Source organism: Lipotes vexillifer, unplaced genomic scaffold (assembly GCF_000442215.2).
Source record: "Lipotes vexillifer unplaced genomic scaffold, Lipotes_vexillifer_v1.1 scaffold318, whole genome shotgun sequence".
Taxonomy (NCBI): Eukaryota; Metazoa; Chordata; class Mammalia; order Artiodactyla; family Lipotidae; genus Lipotes; species Lipotes vexillifer.
The window spans coordinates 90,244-116,341 of NW_006795060.1; the positions used below are offsets into that span (position 1 = coordinate 90,244).

The window sequence follows — 26,098 nt, forward strand, 5'->3', positions numbered from 1 at the left end:
GCCTCTCCCGTCGCGGAGCACAGGCTCCGGACGCGCAGGCTCAGTGGCCACGGCTCACAGGCCCAGCCGCTCCACAGCATGTGGGACCTTTCTGGACCAGGGCACGAACCCGTGTCCCCTGCATCGGCAGGCGGACTCTTAACCAGTGCACCACCAGGGAAGCCCTGTGGGGTATCTTTTTTGGTGAGTTCCAGTGTCTTCCTGTCAATGATTGTCCAGCAGCTACTTGTGATTCTGGTGCTCTCACAAGAGGGAGTGAGAGCATATCCTTCTACTCCACCATCTTGGTTCAGGCTCGTATTTTCTACTTTAAATGGGTGAATTTCATCCCAGTAAATTTGTTACTATAGAAGACTCAATATTTAAAGAATGTACTAATACTGCAATGTCTGTGTACAAAGCATATCAATTTGAGAGCTCACTCTCCCTTTGTCTCCATCACTATATTCTACAGTACTTAAAAGGACAGTCAATGCTGTGAACTGCTAAAGGAATACCTGACTGAATCATAGTATATAATTTTTATAGCTACCAAGAATAAATTCAGCAATTTCTTTAATCCTTTTTGAAATTTTCATTATTTTAAATATTTTTATTTATTATTTTTATTTTAATTATGTTTATTATGTGCTAAATTTATAAATATATGATTGTTGAAAACTACAAATGATACAGAATGAAAATGAGAAGTCCCCTTCCACCCACCAACCATGCTTCTCCCCAGAAATAACCACAGTAAATACTTTCTGTATATCTTTTTCCAGACTTTTACAGTATGTTTCATTTTCTTTCACATATATGGGATAAAACTTCATATTGTTCCACAAGTTGATTTTTTCATTAACAAATATGTTATACTAGATCTTTCCAAGATCTTTTTATTGTTAAAAGTACTTTTTTTCTATTAAAAAGCAGTAAAGCTGGATTTACATACCGCTTTTGCAAGCCTGACAAAGTCTTTCCTCACCCATTTATATTCTCTTCTAGAATTTTCATATGTTTGCTCCCTGCTCCCAGGAAATTCTTCCATTTATTTAACTCCTTAAAGTAACTTTTTTACTTCATAAAGTAACAACTTTACTGTTAGGGCACATACCAGAAAAACAGAATAAGACCATTTTTTACTAGTTAACTAGACATCTGGCAGCCCTCTTAAAAATATGAACTTCAGAACTGAAAAACACCGTCCTCTTCCCAAATCATACTCTCTCAGTAGCTAGTTCCAAAACAATGTCACTATATCTTCTATAAAAGTCTTTCACCAAGGTTCCTCAGCTTAAAATGCACTACTCAGACTTTCATTCTTTCAATAAAAGGGGTAAAGGGAAGCATTTTACCAAAATAAGAGACAAGCTTGCAAAACAGACCTCCAGTTGGCCTTGTTCATCAGCATATTCGATGGACTGGAAGATGGTGAGGGCATAGCGTTGTCTGGTCTTCAACTGAGCACTATGACCTCGGTACCAGTTCTGGATGACCAACGCGGCTTTTAGTGCTGCAGACCCACAGGATACGAAAGGGAAAGAAAAACAGTTACTGTGGAGCTACGGGGGGAAGGTAAGTGCTTCAGAAAAAATCAGTCCACCTGGATTCCTAGGTTCTAAGAACATAAAAACTACAGACAACGAGACGTTCCTTTATGTTTTTGTACAATGTCCTCAAGTCTCAAATACTCAGGAATAATGATGACTCAGCCATCCAGAGTAGCATTTTTGGAGCCTGAATTTGAATCCCAACTCTGCTGACTACTGTCTTTGTGATTTGGGGTTCAGTTTCCTCGTCTGGCACTATGTGAAGTCTATGTACGCCCTATGAAGTAGCAATTCCATTCTTCATTATACACCCTGAAGCAATTCTCACACAGTCCATAAAGGAGACATACGGCGATACAATGCTTCTTTGTTGGCGGCCGTAGGGAGTTTGACACCAACGCAACCTGGCTGCCCACTGCTAGGAAGGAGATGTGACTGTGGTGGGTGTACACCATGGAATATTATGCCACAACTGGAAGCGATATATAGCAACGTGGATGGGTCTTCAAAATATAGTGCTTCAGTTAGAACAGTTATCAAAAAGTTAGAGACAGAATGGAATGTAACATGATACCATTTTATATAAATTTAAAATACACACACACGAAACCACAATATACGTTTCGTAAGAATATACAGAAAGGAAAAGATACTAAAAATAAGAGATTGGTTATTTGTGGGGGGTGGGTGAATGAATGAGCATAGAGTATATGGTTAAAAGGGAATAAACTAATGAACTAACTACCATAAGAAAGGGCCTTGCGCAGACCAATGATGACAACGTACAACATACTGAGAAGTACGATTCACTCCACCTTCTCCACCTGCGATTCAACTGATAAAAGACAGATGGATAAATGAACACACCTCCCTCCTTCACAGAGTTACTATGAGGATGAAATGAGATACTACAGGTGAAGAGTTTAGTCCAGTGCCCAGGGTAAAGCATTTACTAAATAAATGGCAACTATAGTGACAAGTATTGTGTTGTTTGTGGATTATTCAGGCACACTGACTCTCTTCTGGGGCTGGGAGCCTTTGAATCATCCTATAGCTTCATAGTTTTGAAGAAAGAAATCAGGTGAGAGAGAATGAGATTTAAAATATAGTCTCTTATGCCTTTCTCAACTTTTAGAGTGACGACTAATCAACACCAGCTGGCTCCTTTTATTCATGCTATAATTTTTCCCAGTTAGCACATAAGAATTAAGAGTTAACTCCAACAAGAACAATTTGAGTTCTGAAGCAGCAATCCAGCCTCTCGGCTTAGTACTGCTGTGGTATAACGAGTATACACTATTCATCTGAGGGTGTGTGTTTACGAGCTTCTCCAAGGCTGTTGGGTTCCAGAGACTCTTGTTTCATTATTCAGCTCTCAGAAAACCCCAGGAAATAGGCGTAAGGTCAAGTACTATTACCTTTATAGGGAAAACCACAGGGAGAAGAAATCAAGTGACATTCAATATCACAACGTGAATAATTGGTAGTACCATGTCTTAAATCTCAAGTGTTTTCACCATATCATCATGCGGAGCCCAGGTTCACCTGAAAGGTCTGTTCTGTGGGACAGTCACTGTCATGACCAAGCAAGCCTCAGCTCAGGGGCTCTGTTCACCGAGCACAACGGAACTGCTCCAGGGCTATTTACTGAACACTTACTGAGGGCCAGGCAATGGACTCATCTCTGCAGTCAGTCCTCACCATACTGTGAAGCTGGGAGAGACTAACTTACTTAAGGGCACTTAGCCAGTAAGTTGAAATGGACAGCAAGGAATTGCACCCACCCCTCAACCTCTTAACCTCCATAGAGCTATTGATCTTTTTCTGTGCCTCACTTTCTTTGTCCGCACAATGACGTAGTGGAATAAATGATCACTAAAGTCTCTTCTACTTAGTATTAGCAACACCAAAAAAAAAAAAAAAAATCAAGCTTAGTGTTATTTCTATAATTAACAGTAGAACAAAGTAGCTACCATACGTTAATGGTCTACTACAAGACATTTAGTCCCCACAAGTATTATCATCTCCACGTTACACATAAGGAAACTTCAGGTTCAGAGAGGCTAGCAACTTCTAGTACCCTCAAAGACTTCCTAATTATATATAATATTTCATTAAAAAATTCACAAACTAGTGTGAACAAACAGGTTACCACCTCAGAACCCAAGAGCCAGGAGCAGAAGAGCCATGCCAAGCAGGACGCACAGGGCTCACTTCCTTAGAGTCCACAGTCTTGGCTCAAACGTTGCCTTCTCCGTGAGGCCTTTCCTGAACACCCCTTGTAAAATGGCACCCATCCCCCATTGCCTATCTCCTTCTTTCCCTCCACAGCACTTATCACCATCTGATATAGCATATATTTTACTCATTTGTTACTGTCTCCTTTCACTAGAATGTAATCTCCATAAAGGCTGGGATTTTGGTCCATTGGGTTAGCTGCTGTGTACCCTGAGTCTGGAACAGTCCCTGGAACATAGTAGATGCTTGATAAATATTTGTTGAATGAATGAATGAGTGAAATTACTGTTTAGTTAAAACTTCCTGTCTTGCGTTTCCCTTCATGCTAATTGGTGAATCTTATGTTTGATTTTGTTTTTTAAATAGGAGTTTATTTGACAGTCCTTTAAATAAGAAGTTTTATATTCAAAATGGTAAGGCATTTAAAGACTCTGCTTTTGAAATTCTGCTATCAGAGGCCTCCTGAGGAGGCAACAGGATGAGTGAATATTTAATGTAACTTTAAGGGGCCTGATATCCAAGCAGGAAGAGCGACACAAGTGTGATAGAACTGATTAAAATGAATTCAAATGAACTGGAAAGAGAATGAACCATCTAGTGGCAAAAGGCTTTAGGCAAGGAGGAAAAGCATCTATTACCTCAGCTGTTCAAAGCACGATGAGAATAGGGTATTCCTCAACGCTGGGACCACAGTTTTCACTGTTACTTTTGTTTACAGATATCTGCCATCTGCTAGAGTATGTTTCTGTCCCAGCGAGACTTTCAACTTCACTGGAAAAACAGCTCACAGCACATGCCCAGCAGACATGAGATGGTCACAAAGCCTGCTTCTTGAGCAGCAAGGCAGGGACCCTCTGAGGCTCGCTCCTCCAGAAACTCTGACATCCCTGCAGAGCAAGGACACAACATAGGATCCTTGTCCCTGGAAAGCATTTTTCTTAAACAAGAGGGAAACGAGAGGAAAGCATGAGGTCCAGCCTCCAAAACAATGACAGATATTTTAAACAAAACTATCACTTTCCCAAATGACAAGGGATCATAGTTTTATCATTCTTGGAAACATATGGCCTTCCAGTCAGAGAAGGGCAAGAAATAGAGGTCATTACTTTGACTTTTTATTTACCCACATACTCGCCCACCCACCAACCCATCCACATGGGATAATAAAAATAAGTTCTGAATTTGTAATCTGGAGATTTCCGTTTTGGTCCTAACTCAACCAGGTGCCAACTGTGTAACCTCAGGCAAATCGCTTAACCTCTCTGGTCCTCGGTTTCTCACGTGAACAATGATAACTTGGGATTATGTGACCTCTAAGATTCTTTCCAATTATAAAATACTCTAATTCATCCCTCTATTTTTTTAATGCCCCAGCTGCAGCCTACCTAGCCTGTAGCAAAGCTGAAAATAACCATTAAAGGACAAAATAGGACGTGTAAATATGAACACTCAAATCAGAAGCTTCTGGATACAAAAGACAAATTCTAAAGGCTACTCAAAAAAAAAAAAATCTGAATTATCTTTGTAGAAAAAATCCAAGTCAATTCACTAATATCCTTGGCTTTCCCATCAAGGAACCGTAGCCAAAGTTTGCTAGCAATTGGTCTAGGAAAAAACATTTCACCTATTACTTCTCCTTTAAATGGCCTAAAACATGATTACTGTGTATATTCTGTTAACTGGTACAAGTGATAGCCAATAGAAGATGGGGAGAAACGGATGGGGAAGGAAGTGAAGACAAGAGGGGGTGGGGATACAGAGACACATGGGAAGGGTAAAGTCCAGAGGTTTCAATGAAAATTGAGAGATCAGAGAATGGGATAATGATCATAAAGATCACAGAGGTGGAGCTGATCCGGGTGGCCACAGGGGTCAGGAAATGGGAATGAGCTGCTGAAGTGGAGCAGGTGAATGATTGCTCTAAAACAATCATTATCGTGAAAATACAAATTTTTAGAAATTATTATTGTATAAGAAATTTAGCTATGTAAAAGATTTACTATCATTTTAAATCATTAAAATATTTTCTTGGGCTTCCCTGGTGGCGCAGTGGTTGGGAGTCCGCCTGCCGATGCAGGGGATACGGGTTCGTGCCCCGGTCTGGGAAGATCCCACATGCCGCAGAGCGGCTGGGCCCGTGAGCCATGGCTGCTGAGCCTGCGCATCTGGAGCCTGTGCTCCGCCACGGGAGAGGCCACAACAGTGAGAGGCCCGCGTACCGCAAAAAAAAAATATATATATATATATTTTTTTTTTTTCTTGTAGGAAGTATGTTCTATTCAACAATTCAATAACGACCTTTAATCCTCACTCAGAAAAAAAAATTAAATATCTTGACTACAATTCTGTTTTATGTCTCCCTTGTTATTAATTACTAATCTGAGTTATACTGCCACATTCATTCACCCAAGATCAAATATAATGAGCATTAAATTTTTGTCTTTTGCAGCTACTAAAAAGATAATGCAGTATAAAGCCATAATCATATAGAAAAGTGTTCTGATTATGGGAAATACAGGCATACCTTGGAGATATTTCAGGTTAGGTTTCAGACCACCACAACAAAATGAATAATGCAATAAAGAGTCACATGAATTTTTTTGTTTCCCAGTGCATATAAAAGCTATGTTTATACTATATTGTAGCCTACTAAGTGTGCAATAGCGTTATGTCTAAAAAATGTACATACCTTAATTAAAAAATACTTCATTGCTAAAAAAATGTCAAAACAATTACAATAGTAACATCAAAGATTGCTGATCACAGATCATCATAACAAATATAATAAAATGAAAAGTTGAAAATACTGTGAGAATTACCAAAATGTGACACAGAGACACAAAGTGAGCAAATGCTGTTGGAAAAACGGTGCCAAGAGGGTTGCCACAAACCTTCAATTTGTTAAAAATACAGTATCTGTGAAGCACAATAAAGCAAAGTGCAATAAAACAAGGCATACCTAAAACTGGCAATTGGGGCTGAGGTACTGCTCTTTCTTACACTGAATCGATATGTGCCTGTCTGTAAAAGGATTTTCTAATAATTAACAGGATCCAACTATAAGGCTGGCTTCTTTGTGAATTATCTAGTCAAGGCTGGAAACTGGTAAAAAAATAAAGAGATGGGACTTCGTATCCTTTCAGCAGTACTTTCTACCTTCTAAAGGCTCATGATTCTAGAGTGGATATCTAAATAGTCCATGTCAGAGACTCATAATACTCAACATTTCTAAGGCAGAGGTGGATTAATCACAAAGCAAATAGAGAAAAAGATGAAGATGAATTTAATTGGTATAAAGAACAGAAAGGATGTTTGGCTTTTTGTTTGCCTGTTTCATGTAGGCAATAAATGTGTCTGTAGTATCAATCCTATATAAACCTCAAGGCCAACACATTATCATATTAAAAAGTGAGTAATTAACTGAAAATTGTTATTGAGAGGGATCATAATTTCAGATGAAGAAATCAGTCTCCTTTTACAAAGAAAAGTACTTGTTTAAAATGATTCCCAACTGATGCCAACAAACTAGGGATTATAGTATATGATGTGGGCTGAAAATAAAGATATGGCAGTTTTGGCGTACTGATGATAATTAAAGCCATGGGAGTAGAGTCACCCAAGGAGAGCATTAGAGTGACAAAATAAGAGGGCCAAGAAGAACCCCAATATTTAAAAGTTGGGAGAAAATAGAGCCCTCATAAACAGTTAAAACAGAGACATAAAAGTAAACCAGGAGAAGATGTTGTCACTGAAGCTAAGGGCCATGAGTATTTTAAGACGGGAGTGTACAGGAGTGCCAGGTGCTGCCAGGAAGTCAAGCAAAGTAAGTACTGAAAATGCTCCATGGGATTTCAACGTCATTCAAGAACTTGTCTAAATCATATTCCACAGGATGGGGTAAATGAGAAGGTAGGAGACAGCAGTGTGAACACACCCTTCAGGAGCAAGCTCTCTGAAAGGGAGGAGAAAGAGCAGAGTGACTGGAGGGGACAAGAGGGCTAGGGAAAGCTCTTCTTCCAAAGGGAAGGAAAACACAGCTACAAAGGGCAATTCTGCACAACTGGGAAATTCTGAATATGAACTATATGTTAGAGAATATTACTCTATTAATTGTAATTTTTTCAGTGTAATATATAGTATTGTAGTTATGGAAGAGAATATCCCTCTTTTTAGGACATTAATGCTAAAGTATATAGAGGTTAATATATAACGTCTGCAACTTACCAATACTTTCAAATAGAGAGGGAAATGGAGCTGGAGAGAAAGAAGGAAGAGAGAGCGAGAGAGAGGGAGAGAGAGAATGGTAAAGTTAACAATGTGAATCTAGGTAAAGTGCATGCGATATTCATTGTATTATTCTTTCATCTTCTCTGAAGGTTTGCAATTTTAAAAAATAAGATGTTGGGGGAAAATCAAAGCAGAATGGTCAAACCCCCTACTCAAAAAAAAAGGAAAAAAGAGGAAAGGCACTAGAACCTGTTAAAATGTTAATGAAGTATCAGCTAAGGGAGTGAGGGGGGAGGCAGAAGGGGAAGAGCAATGCCCCTCACTCCTACACATGCACCTGCAGCTACAGAGTACAGTCATAGTCCTTTGAGTGACAAGAACTTTAAAGAACATCTTATTTGATGTCCCATTTCACTGAAGAGGAAAATGAAGGAGGTCCCAGCTCACAGGGATTTCTGCTAGACTACACAGTGCCAGTAAAGACTGATGGCAATTATAACCAAGAATCCTCCAACACAATAACAAGAAGGATGGCAAGGGCTCCTCTAAATTTTCTTTCAGAAAATTCTTTAGAGAACAACAAAGATAAAGGAAACAGTGGTGTTCACAGTTTTTCCATGAAAGTCCCAAATTTAAATATGCAGCATTGTAAAGGAGTTAACACTAGGAAGGAGGAGGCTGGGGGAACACAGGGGTGGGGGTGAAGGGAGGGGACCCCTTGGGCAGTTATGAATGGTTTGATTATTAGATTTTTTTAAACAGCTAGGTTAACTAGATGCTATTCCCAGAATTAAAGAAATATTGTTCTGTTAAAAAAGAGACAACAGGCCCAAAATGGAGTCACTTGTGCTAAGCTCCATGTCAGTAAACCGAGACTTAATACATAACCTAATAGTATCTTCCAGCCTCTCCTAGGAATGTAATCTTAACCAGTCTAGAATTTCCTGGCCAGCACTAGTGAGGTAATCAACCTGAAAGACACTTGTCTTCCCACAAAGGAAGGTGACGTTGCCTGAAATATTCCTTTCTTTCCTTTTATGACTTCCCTATCTTACCCCTTTCTGCCTTTAAAAACCTCTCCTTTCCTGCAGCTTTTTGAAGCTCCTTTCTGTTTTCTGCATGGGATGCTGCCCCATTCATGAATCACTGAATAAAGCCAATTAGATCTTCAAATTTACTCCGTTGAATTTTGTTTTTTTAACAGATTTGGTGGCAGCACCGGCAGGACTGAAGGAGACTTCTGATGTCTTCAGCTAAAATGACAAACAAAGGTGTGGTACCCGTGAACACTTCTGATTTCTCTTTCTCACCATTTCTGAGGGCTGTGGGTAATTTCCTCTCAATTCTGATTTCTGTTCTCTTTGCAGGAAGCTCCTGATCTAACTGGCTTTCCCTTTTGGGAAACCCAGTGCAGTCCACAGTCTTCATTTTGGGGGTCTGCTGGTTCACTCCTTTCCCCAGTTCCAATTTGGGAATTGCTGGTGGTGCACACAGCATCTTCTCCTGGCCAGTCCACAGTAACACCTCTTGGTTACCGCTGGTGTGTTGAAGTACATGTTTGTCTTGTTTTGTGTAGATAAAGGCTACTGCTAATGGGAATCTTAGAAGCCACAAAAAAGCTGCAAAAATTGATGGACACGAGTCTAGCACTTTGAAAGCTGTTAGAGCGCTTGCCACCTAACTCTAAAAGACTCCTGTGTTAGGATAAGGTGGCCACTGAATGGGTGAGATTGACACTAGGTTGCCGACCAACCTCAAGAAAATTCCTGTGCAACAAGGTACACTGTAAAACACCACACAGTCTTCAACCCAGCAGCATATCCGTCTTAGCTATTAGTTTGGCTCTGAGAGACCCAAAGGTTTAGGTAAAAATAAATTAATAATAATAATAATAATAACTGGGATCCTTAAGTTCTAAGGAGTTAAGTGTGCCACATTCTGACACATATGCTTATTTTATGCCTAAAAACTGTGATCCAGGGCTTCCCTGGTGGCAGAGTGGTTAAGAATCCACCTGCCAATGCAGGGGACAAGGGTTCAAGCCCTGGTCCAGGAAGATCCCACATGCCTTGGAGCAACTAAGCCCATGCGCCACAGCTACTGAGCCTGCGCTCTAGAGCCCGTGAGCCACAATTACTGAGCCGACGTGCGACAACTGCTGAAGCCCACGCACCTATAGCCCGTGCTCTGCAACAAGGGAAGCCACCGCAATGAGAAGCCCACACACTGCAACAAAGAGTAGCCCCTACACGCCACAACTAGAGAAAGCCCGAGTGCAGCAACGAAGACCCAACGCAGCCAAAAATAAATTAATTAATTAATTTAAAATTTTTTTAAATAAAAAAAAAGAAACTGTGATCCAGGAAGTTATAAATATCTACAAAAATGACAAAATCTTACTAAAAATAGTCTAGAATTGGACAAGATCATTGCTTTGTATCCTGGGAACTTAGCTTGACAACCATCAGGTTAGGGGACCCAAAATATGGCCAACAGAAAAGTGGGTTGTACCCCATTTGCAGCTAAATATGGCTGGACAGAAATGTGGATTGAACTTCATTTGCAGCTAAGGATCTTACCAAACTGCTACTAGCCCTCAGGGAAATTACAACTGCCATTCAGAGGAACTTTACAATTAGAAAAGATCATTTAAGAAGTGCAGATGGGGGCTTCCCTGGTGGCGCAGTGGTTGAGAGTCCGCCTGCCGATGCAGGGGACACGGGTAATGAAAACGAAGTCCGATGAAGTGAACTGTTTCTAATCTGATTTCACTGCATGAAGCTAAGCCCTGCTCTACTAAACCAAAGCCCAGGGAATCTAACAAAAAAAAGCAAAAAAAAAAAAAAAAAAAAAAAAAAAGAAGTGCAGATGAAAGCTCTACCCACCACCAGTCCCTCCCATCAGAAAACTTCCACAAGCCTTAGACAGCCTCATCCACCAGAGGGCACACAGCAGAAGCAAGAAGAACTACAATCCTGCAGCCTGTGAAACAAAAACCACATTCACAGAAAGACAGACAAGATGAAAAGGCAGAGGGCTATGTACCAGATGAAGGAACAAGATAAAACCCCAGAAAAACAACTAAATGAAATGAAGATAGGCACCTTCCAGAAAAAGAATTCGGAATAATGATAGTGAAGATGATCCAGGACCTTGGAAAAAGAATGGAGGCAAAGATCGAGAAGATGCAAGAAATGTTTACCAAACATTTAGAAGAATTAAAGAACAAACAAACAGAGATGAACAGTACAATAACTGAAATGAAAAGTATACTAGAAGGAATCAATAGCAGAATAACTGAGGCAAAGAACGGATAAGTGACCTGGAAGACAGAATGGTGGAATTCACTGCTGCAGAACAGAATAAAGAAAAAAGAATAAAAAGAAATGAAGACAGCCTAAGAGACCTCTGGGACAACATTAAAGGCAACAACGTCCGCATTATAGGGGTCCCAGAAGGAGAAGAGAGAGAGAAAGGACCAGAGAAAATATTTGAAGAGATTATAGTCGAAAACTTCCCTAACATGGGAAAGGAAATAGCCACAAGTCCAGGAAGCACAGAGAGTCCCATACACGATAAACCCAAGGAGAAACACACCGAGACACATAGTATCAAATTGGCAAAAATTAAAGACAAAGAAAAATTATTGAAAGCAACAAGGGAAAAACAACAAATAACATACAAGGGAACTCCCATAAGGTTAACAGCTGATCTCTCAGCAGAAACTCTACAAGCCAGAAGGGAGTGGCATGATATACTTAATGAGATGAAAGGGAAGAACCTACAACCAAGATTACTCTACCCAGCAAGGATCTCATTCAGACTTGATGGAGAAATCAAAAGCTTTACAGACAAGCAAAAGCAAAGAGAATTCAGCACCACCAAACCAGCTCTACAACAAATGCTAAAGGAACTTCTCTAAGTGGGAAACACACGAGAAGAAAAGGACCTACAAAAACAAACCCAAAACAATTAAGAAAATGGTCATAGGAACATACATATCGATAATTACCTTAAACGTGAGTGGATTAAATGCTCCAACCAAAAGACACAGGCTTGCTGAATGGATACAAAAACAAGACCCATACATATGCTGCCTACAAGAGACCCACTTCAGACCTAGGGACACATTCAGACTGAAAGTGAGGGGATGGAAAAAGATATTCCATGCAAATGGAAATCAAAAGAAAGCTGGAGTAGCAATACTCATATCAGATAAAATAGACTTTAAAATAAAGAATGTTACAAGAGACAAAGAAGGACACTACATAATGATCAAAGGGATCAATCCAAGAAGAAGATATAACAATTATAAATATATATGCACCCAACACAGGAGCACCGCAATACATAAGGCAACTGCTAACAGTTCTAAAAGAGGAAATCGACAGTAACACAATAATAGTGGGGTCTTTAACACCTCACTTACACCAATGGACAGATCATCCAAACAGAAAATTAATAAGGAAACACAAGCTTTAAATGACACAATAGACCAGATAGATTTAATTGATATTTATAGGACATTCCAACGAAAAACAGCAGATTGCACGTTCTTCTCAAGTGCGCACGGAACATTCTCCAGGATAGATCACATCTTGGGTCACAAATCAAGACTCCGTAAATTTAAGAAAATTCAAATCATATCAAGCATCTTTTCTGACCACAATGCTATGAGATTAGAAATGAATTACAGGGCAAAAAACGTAAAAAACTCAAACACGTGGAGACTAAACACTACATTAGTAAATAACCAAGAGATCACTGAAGAAATCAAAGAGGAAATCATAAAGTACCTAGAGACAAATGACAATGAAAACACAACAATCCAAAACCTATGGGATGCAGGAAAAGCAGTTTTTGTTTTTTGGTTTTTTGTGTTTTTTGTGGTACGCGGGCCTCTCACTGTTGTGGCCTCTCCTGTTGCGGAGCACAGGCTCCAGACACGCAGGCCCAGTGGCCATGGCTCATGGGCCTAGCCGCTCCGCGGCATGTGGGATCTTCCCGGACTGGGGCACGAACCCGTGTCCCGTGCATCAACAGGCGGAATCTCAACCACTGCACCACCAGGGAAGCCCAGGAAAAGCAGTTTTAAGAGGGAAGTTTATAGCTATACAAGCTTACCTCAAGAAACAAGAAAAATCTCAAATAAACAATCTAACCTTACACCTAAAGGAACTAGAGAAAGAAGAACAGACAAAACCCAAAGTTAACAGAAGGAAAGAAATCATAAAGATCGCAGCAGAAATAAATGAAATAGAAACAAAGAAAACAATAGCAAACATAATAAAACTAAAAGCTGGTTCTTTGAAAAGATACAATTGATAAACCATTAGCCAGACTCATCAAGAAAAAGAGGGAGAGGGCTCAAATCAAAAAAATTAGAAATGAAAAAGGAGAAGTTACAACAGACACCGCAGAAATACAAATCATCCTAAGAGACTACTACAAGCAACTCTATGCCAATAAAATGGACAACCTGGAAGAAATGGACAAATTCTTAGAAAGGTATAACCTTCTAAGACTGAACCAGGAAGAAATAGAAAATATGAACAGACCAATCACAAGTAATGAAATTGAAACTGTGATTAAAAATCTTCCAACATGTGCCCAAAGCAATCTACAGATTCAATGCAATTCCTATTAAATTACCAATGGCATTTTTTACAGAACTAGAACAAAAAATCTTAAAATTTGTATGGAGATACAAAAGACCACGAATAGCCAAAGCAGTCTTGAGGGAAAAAAACGGAGCTGGAGGAATCAGACTCCCTGACTTCAGACTATATTACAAAGCTACAGTAATCAATACAGTATGGTACTGGCACAAAAACAGAAACATAGGTCAATGGAACAGGATAGAAAGCCCAGAGATAAACCCATGCACCTATGGTCAACTAATCTATGACAAAGGAGGCAAGGATACACTATGGAGAAAAGACAGTCTCTTCAACAAGTGGTGCTGGGAAAACTGGACAGCTACATGTAAAAGAATGAAATTAGAACACTGGCTAACACCATACACAAAAATAAACTCAAAATGGATTAGAGACCTAAATGTTAAGACCGGACACTACAAAACTCTTAACTGAAAACATAGTAATAACACTCTTTGACATAAATCACAGCAAGATCGTTTTTGATCCACCTCATAGAGTAACGGAAATAAAAACAAAAGTAAACAAATGGAACCTAATGAAACTTAAAAGCTTTTGAAAAGAAAACTACAAACAAGACAAAAAGACAACCATCAGAATGGGAGAAAATATTTGCAAACAAGTCAATGGACAAAGGATTAATCTCCAAAATATATAAACAGCTCAGGCAGCTCAATATTAAAAAATCAAACGACCCAATCCAAAATGGGCAGAAGACCTAAATAGACAGCTCTCCAAAGCAGACATACAGATGGCCAAGAAGCACATGAAAAGCTGCACAACATCACTAACTATTAGAAAAATGCAAATCAAAACTACAATGAGGTACCACCTCACATCAGTTAGAATGGGCATCATCAGAAAATCTACAAACAACAAATGCTCGAGAGGGTGTAGAGAAAAGGGAACCCTCTTGCACTGTTGATAGAAATGTAAATTGATACAGCCACTATGAAGAACAGTATGGAGGTTCCTTTAAGAACTGAAAATAGAATTACCATATGACCCAGCAATCCCACTACTGGGCATATACCCAGAGAAAACCGTAATTCAAAAAGACACATGCACCCCAACGTTCATTGCAGCACTATTTACAATAGCCAGGTCATGGAAGTGACCTAAATGCCTATCGACAGAAGAATGGATAAAGAAGATGTGGTACGTGGGCTTCCCTGGTGGCGCAGTGGTTGAGAGTCCGCCTGCCGATGCAAGGGACACCGGTTTGTGCCCCGGTACTGGAAGATCCCACATGCCGTGGGGCGGCTGGGCCCGTGAGCCATGGCCGCTGAGCCTGCGCGTCCGGAGCCTGTGCTCCGCAACGGGAGAGGCCACAACAGTGAGAGGCCCACGTACCGCAAAAAAAAAAAGATTTCTATGTTCTGGACTTAGAGCTCTTTTCCTTTGGAAGATTTTGGTAAATCCTTTCACAAAGGCTTTAGAAGGTTTTCCTTTCCTTCTGGGTACATAGTTTCATTTTGGTTTAGTGGAGGACACCTAAAAGAAATATTCCTATCAGACTCTGAATATCAGCTTCCAGTTTCTGACCAACTTTTGACCACAGAGCTACTTAAAAAAAAAAATCCTTTTAAATATCTTGTCACTTTTCAGTTGGGACAAGCAGTAAATATTTTTGGTAGTATTGAACAACGCCTTGCACTTAAGAGGCATCCCCAAAGAAGGTGCAAAAACTATTCTATTTTCTTCTCTTTTTGGGTACTACAGACAGAGATCTGGGAGAGCTGACTCTGGTAAGAATTCTCACCCTTAGCTGGCTTCTGCCAGTTTTCCCAGGATCCCATTTGCAGGCTCCAAGGGGATTTAAAGTAGAGGGTGTAGCTCCAGTATCTACCAGATATCAAGGTTTTTCATTAATTTAATTTTAGTTTCCCTTAGCTGCTTAAGGGAATAACATAGCAGTTTACCATAAAGTCCCTCAGAGTCTCATCAACTCTGAGAGAGGTCCATATGGGGGCCCTCCTTCAAGGGTAGATATGGGGGTATATGTAAGGCCTATAACTGGGCAGACTTTCATTTATGGTCTTGTAGTCTCTTTAGGGAAGACAATTTAGACTGAGGATTACTAGAATGAGTACTCAAATAAAGGACGATAGAGGCGAGTAGTAAAAGTTGCGTCTGTCCTGCAGTCTTTTGTTTTAGGTACCTCTTGTGTCTTTAATTTTTCATTAGACTTTTTCAATGAATTTTTCAATGAAGCTATTCTGGGGTCCTGAAGCCTTTTGTAAGGTTCTTCGTACCAATTAAAATAGATGTCCCATTCAGTTTGTTTAATTTGGGAACCCTACTTTCAACTGCACTAAATTTTTCTTTTTCCTTATTAGTCATCCATTTTATACACATCAGTGTCTCCATGTCAATCCCAATGTCCCAATTCACCCCCCCCACCCCCCGTGGCTTTTCCCCCTTGGTGCCCATACATTTTTCCTCTACTTCTGTATCTCAATTTCTGCCCTGCAAACCAGTTCATCTGTACCATTTTCTAGGTTCCACATATATGCGTTAATATACAATATTTGTTTTCCTCTTTCTGACTTTCTTCACTCTGTATGACAGTCTCTAGATGCATCCACATCTCTACAAATGACCCAAATTCATTCATTCCTGGTCGTTTGAAACCTAGGCAAATAAAAAATCTTTTAAGTGTCTTCCCCAAAAATATTAGTAAAAGTGCTTTAGCCATCTGAGCAGATAACCTTAACTTGTTCCATCTACCAGATAAACAACTTAGATTCATTCAACTTATTTTACAACTAGTCAATTACTGTACCTGATTCATGGCAGTAATTTTAAAACAGAAGCTATAAGGTCCCTGTTTGCAACTGTCTATTTATGTGTGTCTATGTATGTATTGTAGATGTACGGTATTTTCTACCTTCAGAGGGTATTGCCAAAATTAATTTGTAAAAGAGCTCTATTTAATTGGCTCAAAGAAATTAAGCACTTATATAAATTAAGTGAAATAAATAAATTGAATAGATGTAAATGGAATAAAAGTTTTTAGGTGAACTTTTTAAACGGTTTCTCCAAATCTTTTTGGTAACCTGAAAACTTAAAGTTTTGCCAAGTTAAGTTAAATTAAATGATGGACAGTCAATGAATAGCCAGATCATTTCCAAATAAGATAGAATACTGAAATATTAATTATTGAACACAGATTTATCCACTTTGGGCTTCCTTTTACAGGGAAACTAAAGATATTTGGGTCTCCTAGTAAACATGGTTTCTGCCATGCTGAGAAATTTACTAAGAGAAAATTTAATTATAAAAAGTATAAAAAATTATAAAAAGTATTTATAAATTTGCCAAGCCATATAATGCTAAAATAAAAAAGAGAGTTCATAATTGACCCAAAGCATAAATAAATAATCTATTAAAAAAAAAAAGTAATACTAAGCCTTTATGTTGTAGTTGCACAGGTATATGTTATAAGTGTTCCAGAAACTATATGCAACTCCTAAAGTCTGATATGTATGTCCTGGTATAATGTTATCATCATAATTCCAGTTATCATTTTACAATATTGAGTGTCACAGAAATAAACAAATTTCCTTGCTAATTCTATTATAATAAACTCTCATCAGATCTCTAACAATGGGCATTTTTTTAAAGTTTTCTGTCGTTTATAGACAATTATTGTTTTAACTCAGATGCTTTTGCAAAGATGTTGCTGCAAAAGTGCCTCATCTTCAAGGAGATTCATGGAAAGGACTCCGGCAAACACAAGTTTCTGATAACTTTAAGATCATAAACTGAACTGGATAAGAATTTCTAGAAGTAATGGAAAAAAACTGGATTAAAGCAGAAAAAGAATTAATAATATGGGACTGAATGAACTGAAAAGGGTGATTATAATTTTTATTCCTTCTTGCTTGAAGCACTACTGGTTCTTTAATGTTTTGTTTTTCCAGATTTGAGGAAACTTTTTCTCTTAAGCTATCTATGACTTACAACAATTTGGTAAAGTATACTTTTGTAAACAAAGATGAAACATTTACTTTTTCTCCCTACCTGATCCCTCCAGAATTTGGAAACTCCTGAATATTCTTTTTATGGCAAAATAGTTAGTGACTTACATAAGTCCAATGAGAATCTGTTCTCCTTGCAACAGGACACAATTGGAAACACTGGTTATATTACCAAAACTTTAACTGGAATGTTATATTTGAGAGAGATGTACATAGACTCAGATATGACCAGATAGCTTTAAAGAACTAAGGTTGACTTTATGGAGCCAATAAAGCCCCTTGGAAAAATCGACCTGGTACCTTACATACAAGGTTCTAGCAAAGCAGTCTTAAAAAGAACTCATATGGTCAAGCACTACTCTTGCTACACCTATGTAAATAATCAGGCCAAGTATAACGCAAATAAATTAGTTTTACGGTGATTATCTTTGTTTTGGGGGGTTTTTTTTGCTGTACGCGGGCCTCTCACTGCTGTGGCCTCTCCCGCCGCGGAGCACGGGCTCCGGATGTGCAGGCCCAGTGGCCATGGCTCACGGGCCCAGCCGCTCCGCAGCACGCGGGATCCTCCCGGACCAGGGCACAAACCCGTGTCCCCTGCATCAGCAGGCGGACCCCCAACCACTGCGCCACCAGGGAAGCCCCTATCTGTGTTTTTCAAAAATGGAGGTAGTTATAAAGATTATGTTTACATCTTTGTAGATATTAGATTCTAATCCTGATAATTGTCTTTGAGATTTTGTTAAATACCTGTAAATTAGACCGGATCCTGAATTCTTCTAGTTTCCTCAAATACCTGGCTATAACTCACCAAACTAATGTTTCCCATTTTCTCCTACCCTTCTGATTTGGAATCACTAAGAACAAAGACTGCCCTTGAATCTCCTTGGAATGGACTATACCAGGTCTTCCTCACTACCCAGATGGCAGCCAAACTTTAGGAACTTGAACCTTGGGGACACATCTCACAGCTGAAGACGGCTCCACCGGACATCTGGCCCTGCACAAATGGTAGAGACCTCCCAACCAAATCGACGAAGAAGAGACGTAGCTGACATCAATGTGGACTGCTTCCTCCCAAGATGCTGGATCAAGACTTCATACTTTAAACATGAAACGCTTTCTTCTTCTCTTTCTTTCCTTTACCCTGGCATTGGCCTGGAAAGGTAACACCATCACCTGTATCTCCCAGCCCATTGCTAAGGGGGGTAACTTTTCACTGCTAGATTTGTCATTATCAAAAAAACTGATCTGTCCATTTATAGTATTAGCTTAGTGGGAGTGCTTTGTGCCCTGACAGGATTTAATTTTGTCTGTGGTGATTATCATTCTCCTTGGGCCTATGAATACCTAGATGGCTGGCGCATAACTCGGCAATGCCTCTTCGGTTACCTAACTGCGCCCCTAACTGTCCACAGAGACACCTCATTGGTCAACTCTCCTGAATTTGCACTGTCAAGTTAGAAAGAACCTACCAGGAGGCTTTCATGATTCAGGATTTGCTTTCTTTGGCAGATGCCTGCTGCCCTGGTTAGAAGTAAATGCAAAGGAGGCTACGATCAGGAACCTCTCCTTAACTCTTGAAGATACTGCAGAATCTGTTGATAAAGCAATAGCTGCTCAGTGAAAATCCTTAGACTCTCCGGCCCAAGTTGTTTTTGATAATTGGATAACCCTAGATTATCTTTTAGCTTTGTAAGGAGGTGTCTGCTGTGGCCAACACCACCTGTTGCACCTGGATTAACATTTCTGGGGAAGTTGAAACTCAGCTACATACGATCACTGAACAAGTCACTTAAAAAGGTGACTCCTTCAATAGGGTCTTTCTTCGACTTATTTGATTTTGATTGGTTTGGGTTCTGGGGACCATGACTTCGAAGTACACTCCAAACACTGGGAATTATCCTGTTTATCATAATCATAGTAGTCTCCCTGCTACACTGTATTCTCTCAAAAGTTTGTTTAAAATAAGATTTAATTTTATTTATTTTTGACTATGTTGGGTCTTTGTTGCTGTGCACGGACTTTCTCTAGTTGTGGTGAGCAGAGGCTATTCTTCGTTGCAGTGCACGGGCTTCTCGTTGCAGTGGCTTCTTTTGTTGCGGAGCATGGGCTCTAGCTCTAGAGCGCAGGCTCAGTAGTTGTGGCACATGGGCTTAGTTGCTCTGCGGCATGTGGGAATCTTCCTGGACCGGGGATTGAACCCGTGTCCCCTGCACTGGCAGGCGGGCTCTTATCCACTGCGCCACCAGGGAAGTCCCCTCTCAAAAGCTTTAAATGCGTGATTGCAGCCACTCACCACCAAGCAAATGATCTCTCTAACACCGGAACATCAGAAAAGGAATAAAGAGAATGACCAACTTAAAAATTGTGAAACTGAAGTTGTGGCCTGTTTGTATCACAGAGATTAAGCAAATAACATTATGATCTGTGAATAGCACACAAAAGATCAACAAAAATTGTGAGAACTCAGAGCAGTAGCTGGGAGTGGCACTAACATTTTACATTTTTATCATACCTTTCAGCCTGAGAGTCTGATGAAAAAGGGGGAATTATTAAAAAAGAAACAACAGGCCCAAAATGGAGTTACTTGTGCTAAACTCCATTTCGTCAAATTGAGACTTAATACCTAACCTAATTGCAGTTTCAGCCTCTCCTAGGAATGTAATCTTATCCAGTGGGTATTTCCTGGCCAGCAGTAGTGAGGTAACCAACCTGATAGACCCCTGTCTTCCCCCAAAGGAAGGTGAACTTTCCTGAAATATTCCGTTCTTTTCATTTGACTTCCTTGTCCCACTCCCTTTCTGCCTTTAAAAACCTCTCCTTTTCTGCAGCTTTTTGGAGCTCCTTTCTATTTTTTAGATGGAATGCTGCCTGATTCATGAATCATTCAATAAAGTCAATTAGATCTTCAAATTTGCTAAGTTGAATTTTATTTTTTAACAGATTGCTGCTTAGTATTTTTAAATTTTTAAGCAAAAATACAGAACAAATATTTTTTAGAAGAACAATGTCCATTAGAGAAAATTTCCATTTGTCATAGCTTAAAGCATCAAACTTCAAAACCAAAAATGCTAGGTAGCCTTTGCAGCACTTAGAGAAAATGAATAAATGCATTTCTAAGTGGTCTCAAGGGAAAAAATAAAAGAAAATATAGTGTTCTCAAAGTGGTCTACAAGAAAAAAAAAAAGGCAACAGATTATTAATTCAAAACCCATCAGTATAAAATTTTAAGTGTAAAGTGAAGTTCAGAAGAAGGGAACTGCAATGTTTAATTTCTGGGTGTTGGATAAATTCCAATTTTACAAGTCAGGGCAGCATATCAAAAGGAGCATGAACTTTGGAAACTGTCAAAGCTGGTTCCAATTCAGGTTCAGCCATCAACTAGTACATGACTTTGGGCATGACTAGTCTCGAGACATGACTAGTCTCGATTTCTTCACGTGGAAAAAGAAATTAATTAAAGCTTCCTCCAAGAGTTTTGGCAAGAAATAGAAATAATAAATGTAGTAGGCACTCAATAAATGACAGCTGTTATTACTCTCTTCCCTACTGCATATCACAAAAGAATCAAAATAACAACAATAACAATAATAATACAACAATGCTACTTCTCTACATGGAAGGGGGATAGCCCATAAGAAAGGGATAGTCTCAATTTTATATGCAGGCTACTCTTTCTCAAAAATGCCATGATACTCCAGAGGCAGAGAACTGTGGTGGGGCTGAATGACCAACGTGGGGAAAAACCCTTCACACTAGTCAGAAGTAAGCTCTAGGCCTGGCTCTGCCACTTACTAGCTATGTGTTCTTAAGCAAATCACTTTGCCTTTCAAAGCCTCAGTTTCCTTTTCTGCAATTTGAGAACAACCCTTCACAGGTTGTAAAGATCAAATGTATGTGAAAGGACTTGTCCAACTATAAAAGCACTATGCAAATAAAAGGTACTTTACATAAGTACATTTAATTAAAGCGAGTTTCCAAGTACAGCAACTTTGGAAGTCACGATAAAAGCATGTAATGAATGACGGCAAAAAAAACTGTAGTCAGAACACTTTGGGTTCAAATCCCAACTCCGGCAATTGTTAGTTATATAACCTTGACAAGTGCTGACCTTACAGAGCACAAGCTTCTTCATCAGTACAAAAAGCAATAACACTTTACTCAGGTTTATTGTAAGGATTAAGTAAAATATATGTAGCACACTCTTTGGAATACAGTTAGTAATAAGGAAATAATAACTATTATTTTCTATCAAGACCTTTCAAAACATTCACAGCCCTTGACACAGAAATTTCATGTCTAATCACTTGAATATGGGAATAATCCAAAATAAGGAAAAATATTTACATGAAGAAATTCTTCAATGTGTTGTTTATATTAGTAAACAAAAAAATGTCCAATATTAGAGGAATAATTAACTATATTATGGCCTATCCACTAATGAAACATTTAGTAATGGCTAAAATGATGTTTACAAAACATTTATAACAACTTGAGAAATGTTTACATAACAATGTCTTAGTGCCAAAAGCGAGGCTATAAAAAAATTATTATTTAGGGTGATCAAAAATATACACTAAAAAAATACATATATACTATACCAAAAAAAACTGGGTAGTAGACTGATGAGTAATTATTAATTATTTCCAACTGCTTTTCTATATCTTACAATATTCTGAATGAGAAAAACATTTTATGGTAAATGTAAGTAAACACAGTATATCAGTTTTCAGCAGATTTATTATTATGAAATTATAATAAACATTGATTGATATATTCAACAAGAGATAATGGGAGAATAAAAAGAATAAGGGAATACTCTGAACAAGTATGTGCTAATAAATAATTTAGATGAAATGAACCCATTCTTAAAAGGACACAAACTACTGAAAATGACTGAAAAAGAACTACTGAAAAAGAATAGAAAATCTGAATAGACCTATAACAAGTAAAGAGTAGAATAAGTAATCAAAAAACTACCCACAAAGAAAGGCCCATGCCCAGATGGCTTCACTGACAAATTCTACCAAACATTTAAAGAATTAATCCCAATTCTTCACAAACTCTTCTAAAGTATGGAAGAGACGGAATACTTTCCAACTCATTTTTTAAGGCTACTACTACCCTGATATCAAATCTAGACAAAGACATCACAGGAAAAGAAAAATAGAGACCAACATCTCTTTTGAATACAGATGTAAAAATCTGAAACAAAATACTACCAAACTGAATCCACTAACATATAAAAAGGATTACATAGAGAGCTTCCAGGTTGGTGAACTCATGGTGGCTTGGAGAGGGCACAGAAGCTCGCACCCTTCCTGTAGCCTTGCCTAAGCATGTTTTCTCATAAACCGCTTCCCACCGGCCACAAAGCTCAGACCACCTGCCAACACTGGGAGGAGGCTGGTGTCCATCTGCCATGATGCCTCAACGTGCACCTTTGGCCACTTGCTCACTCGAAGACGTTCAAAGGTGCATGACTATTTGATCACCCAAGCACAGGGATAAATGCCAATCACATCTCACTATGACCACTGAGGAGTTCAAGGGAAAAAAAGCTCACAGAAACATCAGATAACCTTGGCCACAAGATCAACTCATGAAACGATACGAAGTTTTCCTGTGGTGTTCTCCCAAGATGATGGTAACAATGTGCCAAGGATGAAAGAAGCTACACTCTATAATAAGAGCTCTATACATAACATATACGATCAGAATACAAAAGTATCAAGGATATGCTATTTTCTGAAATTAGTTTCCATTTCTGATCATCTATCTGTTAACCTAAACTAGGAATCATCTAAGATAAAGTCTGTCCCTCACAACATTCAAAAGTCTAGTGTAGGAGAGGAATCAGATGGCAGAATAGAAGGATATGGAGCTCACTTCCTCCCACAAATACATCAAAAATCCATCTTCCTGTGGAACAATTCTCAAAGAATACCTACTGAATGCTGGCAGAAGATATCAAGACACCCAAAATTACAAGAAAAGTCTCCACGTAACCAGGAAGACCCCTCAATGCTTTTATCTAGATTCATGTTTAAAATGGGAGAGATTTCGTCCTTCATATTCCCCTGTAAATTCTCAGCATGGAACAGAGACTCCAGTGCCTGCTATGTTCTCAGTAAGTATTTCTGGCAGAATGAATGAATGAAACCATCATACATATTACTTCATGTTATATAAAACCACATTTATCGTTCGGAGCATTTGTGCTTTCTCAGTATTTTCATGCATCATCAATATAGGTGTATTATATTCAGGAATAAGTAAAACAGTGCTTGTTTAAAAAAATAGAGTTTAGGGACTTCCCTGGTGGTGCAATGGATAAGACTCCGCGCTCCCGATGCAGGGGGCCCAGGTTCGATCCCTGGTCAGGGAACTAGATCCCACATGCATGCCACAACTAAGAGTTTGAATGCCACAACTAAGGAGCCAGTGAGGCGCAACTAAGGAGCCCACGTGCCACAACTAAGGAGCCCGCATGGCACAACTAAGACCCCGTGCAACCAAATAAATAAATATTTTTTAAAAAATAGAGTTTACGGGATTAAGAGGTACAAATTATTATGTATAAAATAAGCTACAGGGGGCTTCCCTGGTGGCTCAGTGGTTGGGAGTCCGCCTGCCGATGCAGGGGACATGGGTTCGTGTCCCGGTCCGGGAGGATCCTGCGTGCCGCGGAGCGGCTGGGCCCGTGGGCCATGGCCACTGAGCCTGCGCGTCTGGAGCTTGTGCTCCGCGGTGGGAGAGGCCACAGCGGTGAGAGGCCCGCGTACCGCAAAAAAAAAAAAAAAAAAAGCTACAAGGATGTATTGTATAACATGGGGAATATAGCCCATATTTTATAATAACTATAAATGGAGTATAACCTTTAAAAATTGTGAATCACTATATTATTTACCTGAAACTTATATAATATTATACATCAACTATACTTCAACTAAAGAGAAAAAAATAGAGTTTATAAAGGTAATGCATGCAAGACCTCTTCAATAAAACCAGGTGGCAACTGCAAACAGAAAAAAAAAAAGGATTATATACCATGATCAAGTGGGATTTATGCCAGGAATACAGTTGGTTCAATACCTGAAATTCAATTAATGTACAGTACATCATAGAATAAAGAACAAAAACTACATGATCATCTCAATACATGTAGACAAGGCATTTGACAAAATTAAGTAACACTTTTTAATTTAAAAAAAAACAATCAATAAACTAGTATTAGGAATGAACTTCCTCAACCTGATAAAGAGCATCCACAAAAAAGTCACAGTTAATATCACACTTAAAGGTGAAAGACTGAATGCCTCCCCCCTAAGATTAAGAACAAGACAAGGAAGCCTACTCTTGCTTTTCTCTTTAACAGTGACTGAGACTGTAGCCAGGATAGTCAGGCAATAAAGTGAAATCAAAGGCACAGAATAGAAAGGAGGAAGCAAAACTTCGTCTATTTGCAGATGACATGATTTATAAATAGAAAATCCTAAGGAATCCACTAAAAATCAATTAGAGCTAATAAATGAGTTTAGCAAAGTCTCAGGATACAAGATCAATCAATACACAAAAATCAATTGTTTTTCTGTACACTTGCAATGAACAACCCCAAAATGAAATTAAAATGACAATTCCATTTATAATAGCATCAAAAAGAATAAAACACTTGGGCTAGATTTAACAAAAGAAGAGTAAAACTTAAACTCTGAACACTACAAAACAAGGCTGAAAGAAATTAAAGACCTCAATAAATGGAAAGCTATCCTGTGTTCATGAGTCAGATGATTTAACTGTTAAGATGACAACACTTCCCAAACTGATCTACTGATTCAACGTAATCCACATCAACATTCCAGCTGGTTTCTTTTGAGAAACTGATCCTAAAATTCATATAGAAATGCAGGGGGCCCAGAAAGCCAAAACAATCATGAAAAAGAGAAACAAAGTTGAAGGAGTCACACCTCCAATTTCAAAACTTTCTACAAAATCTACAGTAAGCAAGACAGTGTGGTACTGGCATAAGGATGGACATATAGATCAATGGAACAGAACTCAGAGTCCAGAAATAAACCCTGACATTTATGGTCAATTGATTTTTTTTAAAATAAATCTATCTATTTATTTATTTATTTATTTTTGGCTGGGTTGGGTCTCTGTTGTGTGCGGGCTTTCTCTAGTTGCGGCAAGCGGGGGCTACTCTTCGTTGTGGTGCACAGGCTTCTCATTGCGGTGGCTTCTCCTGATGCACAGCACAGGCTCTAGGCACGTGGGCTTCAGTAGTTGTGGCTCACGGGCTCTAGAGTGCAGGCTCGGTAGTTGTGGCACATGGGCTTTGTTGCTCCGCAGCATGTGGGATCTTCCCGGACCAGGGATCGAACTCGTGTCCCCTGCATTGGCAGGCAGATTCTTAACGACTGCGCCAGCAGGGAAGCCCTGGTCAATTGATTTTTGACAA

The 26,098-nt window shown here is 39.1% G+C and overlaps 1 protein-coding gene across 1 annotated transcript in view; it reads right to left on the reverse strand.

Moving 5' to 3' along the window:
* PPEF1 (protein phosphatase with EF-hand domain 1) overlaps positions 1-26,098 on the reverse strand; it is a gene marked incomplete at its 3' end in the record, with an annotated part of 145,810 nt that overhangs the window by 83,531 nt on the left and 36,181 nt on the right. Inside the window, exon 4 of the mRNA XM_007467404.1 lies at positions 1,368-1,495. Coding sequence (XP_007467466.1) covers positions 1,368-1,495 — 128 coding nt within the window. The remainder of the gene's footprint in view (positions 1-1,367; positions 1,496-26,098) is intronic.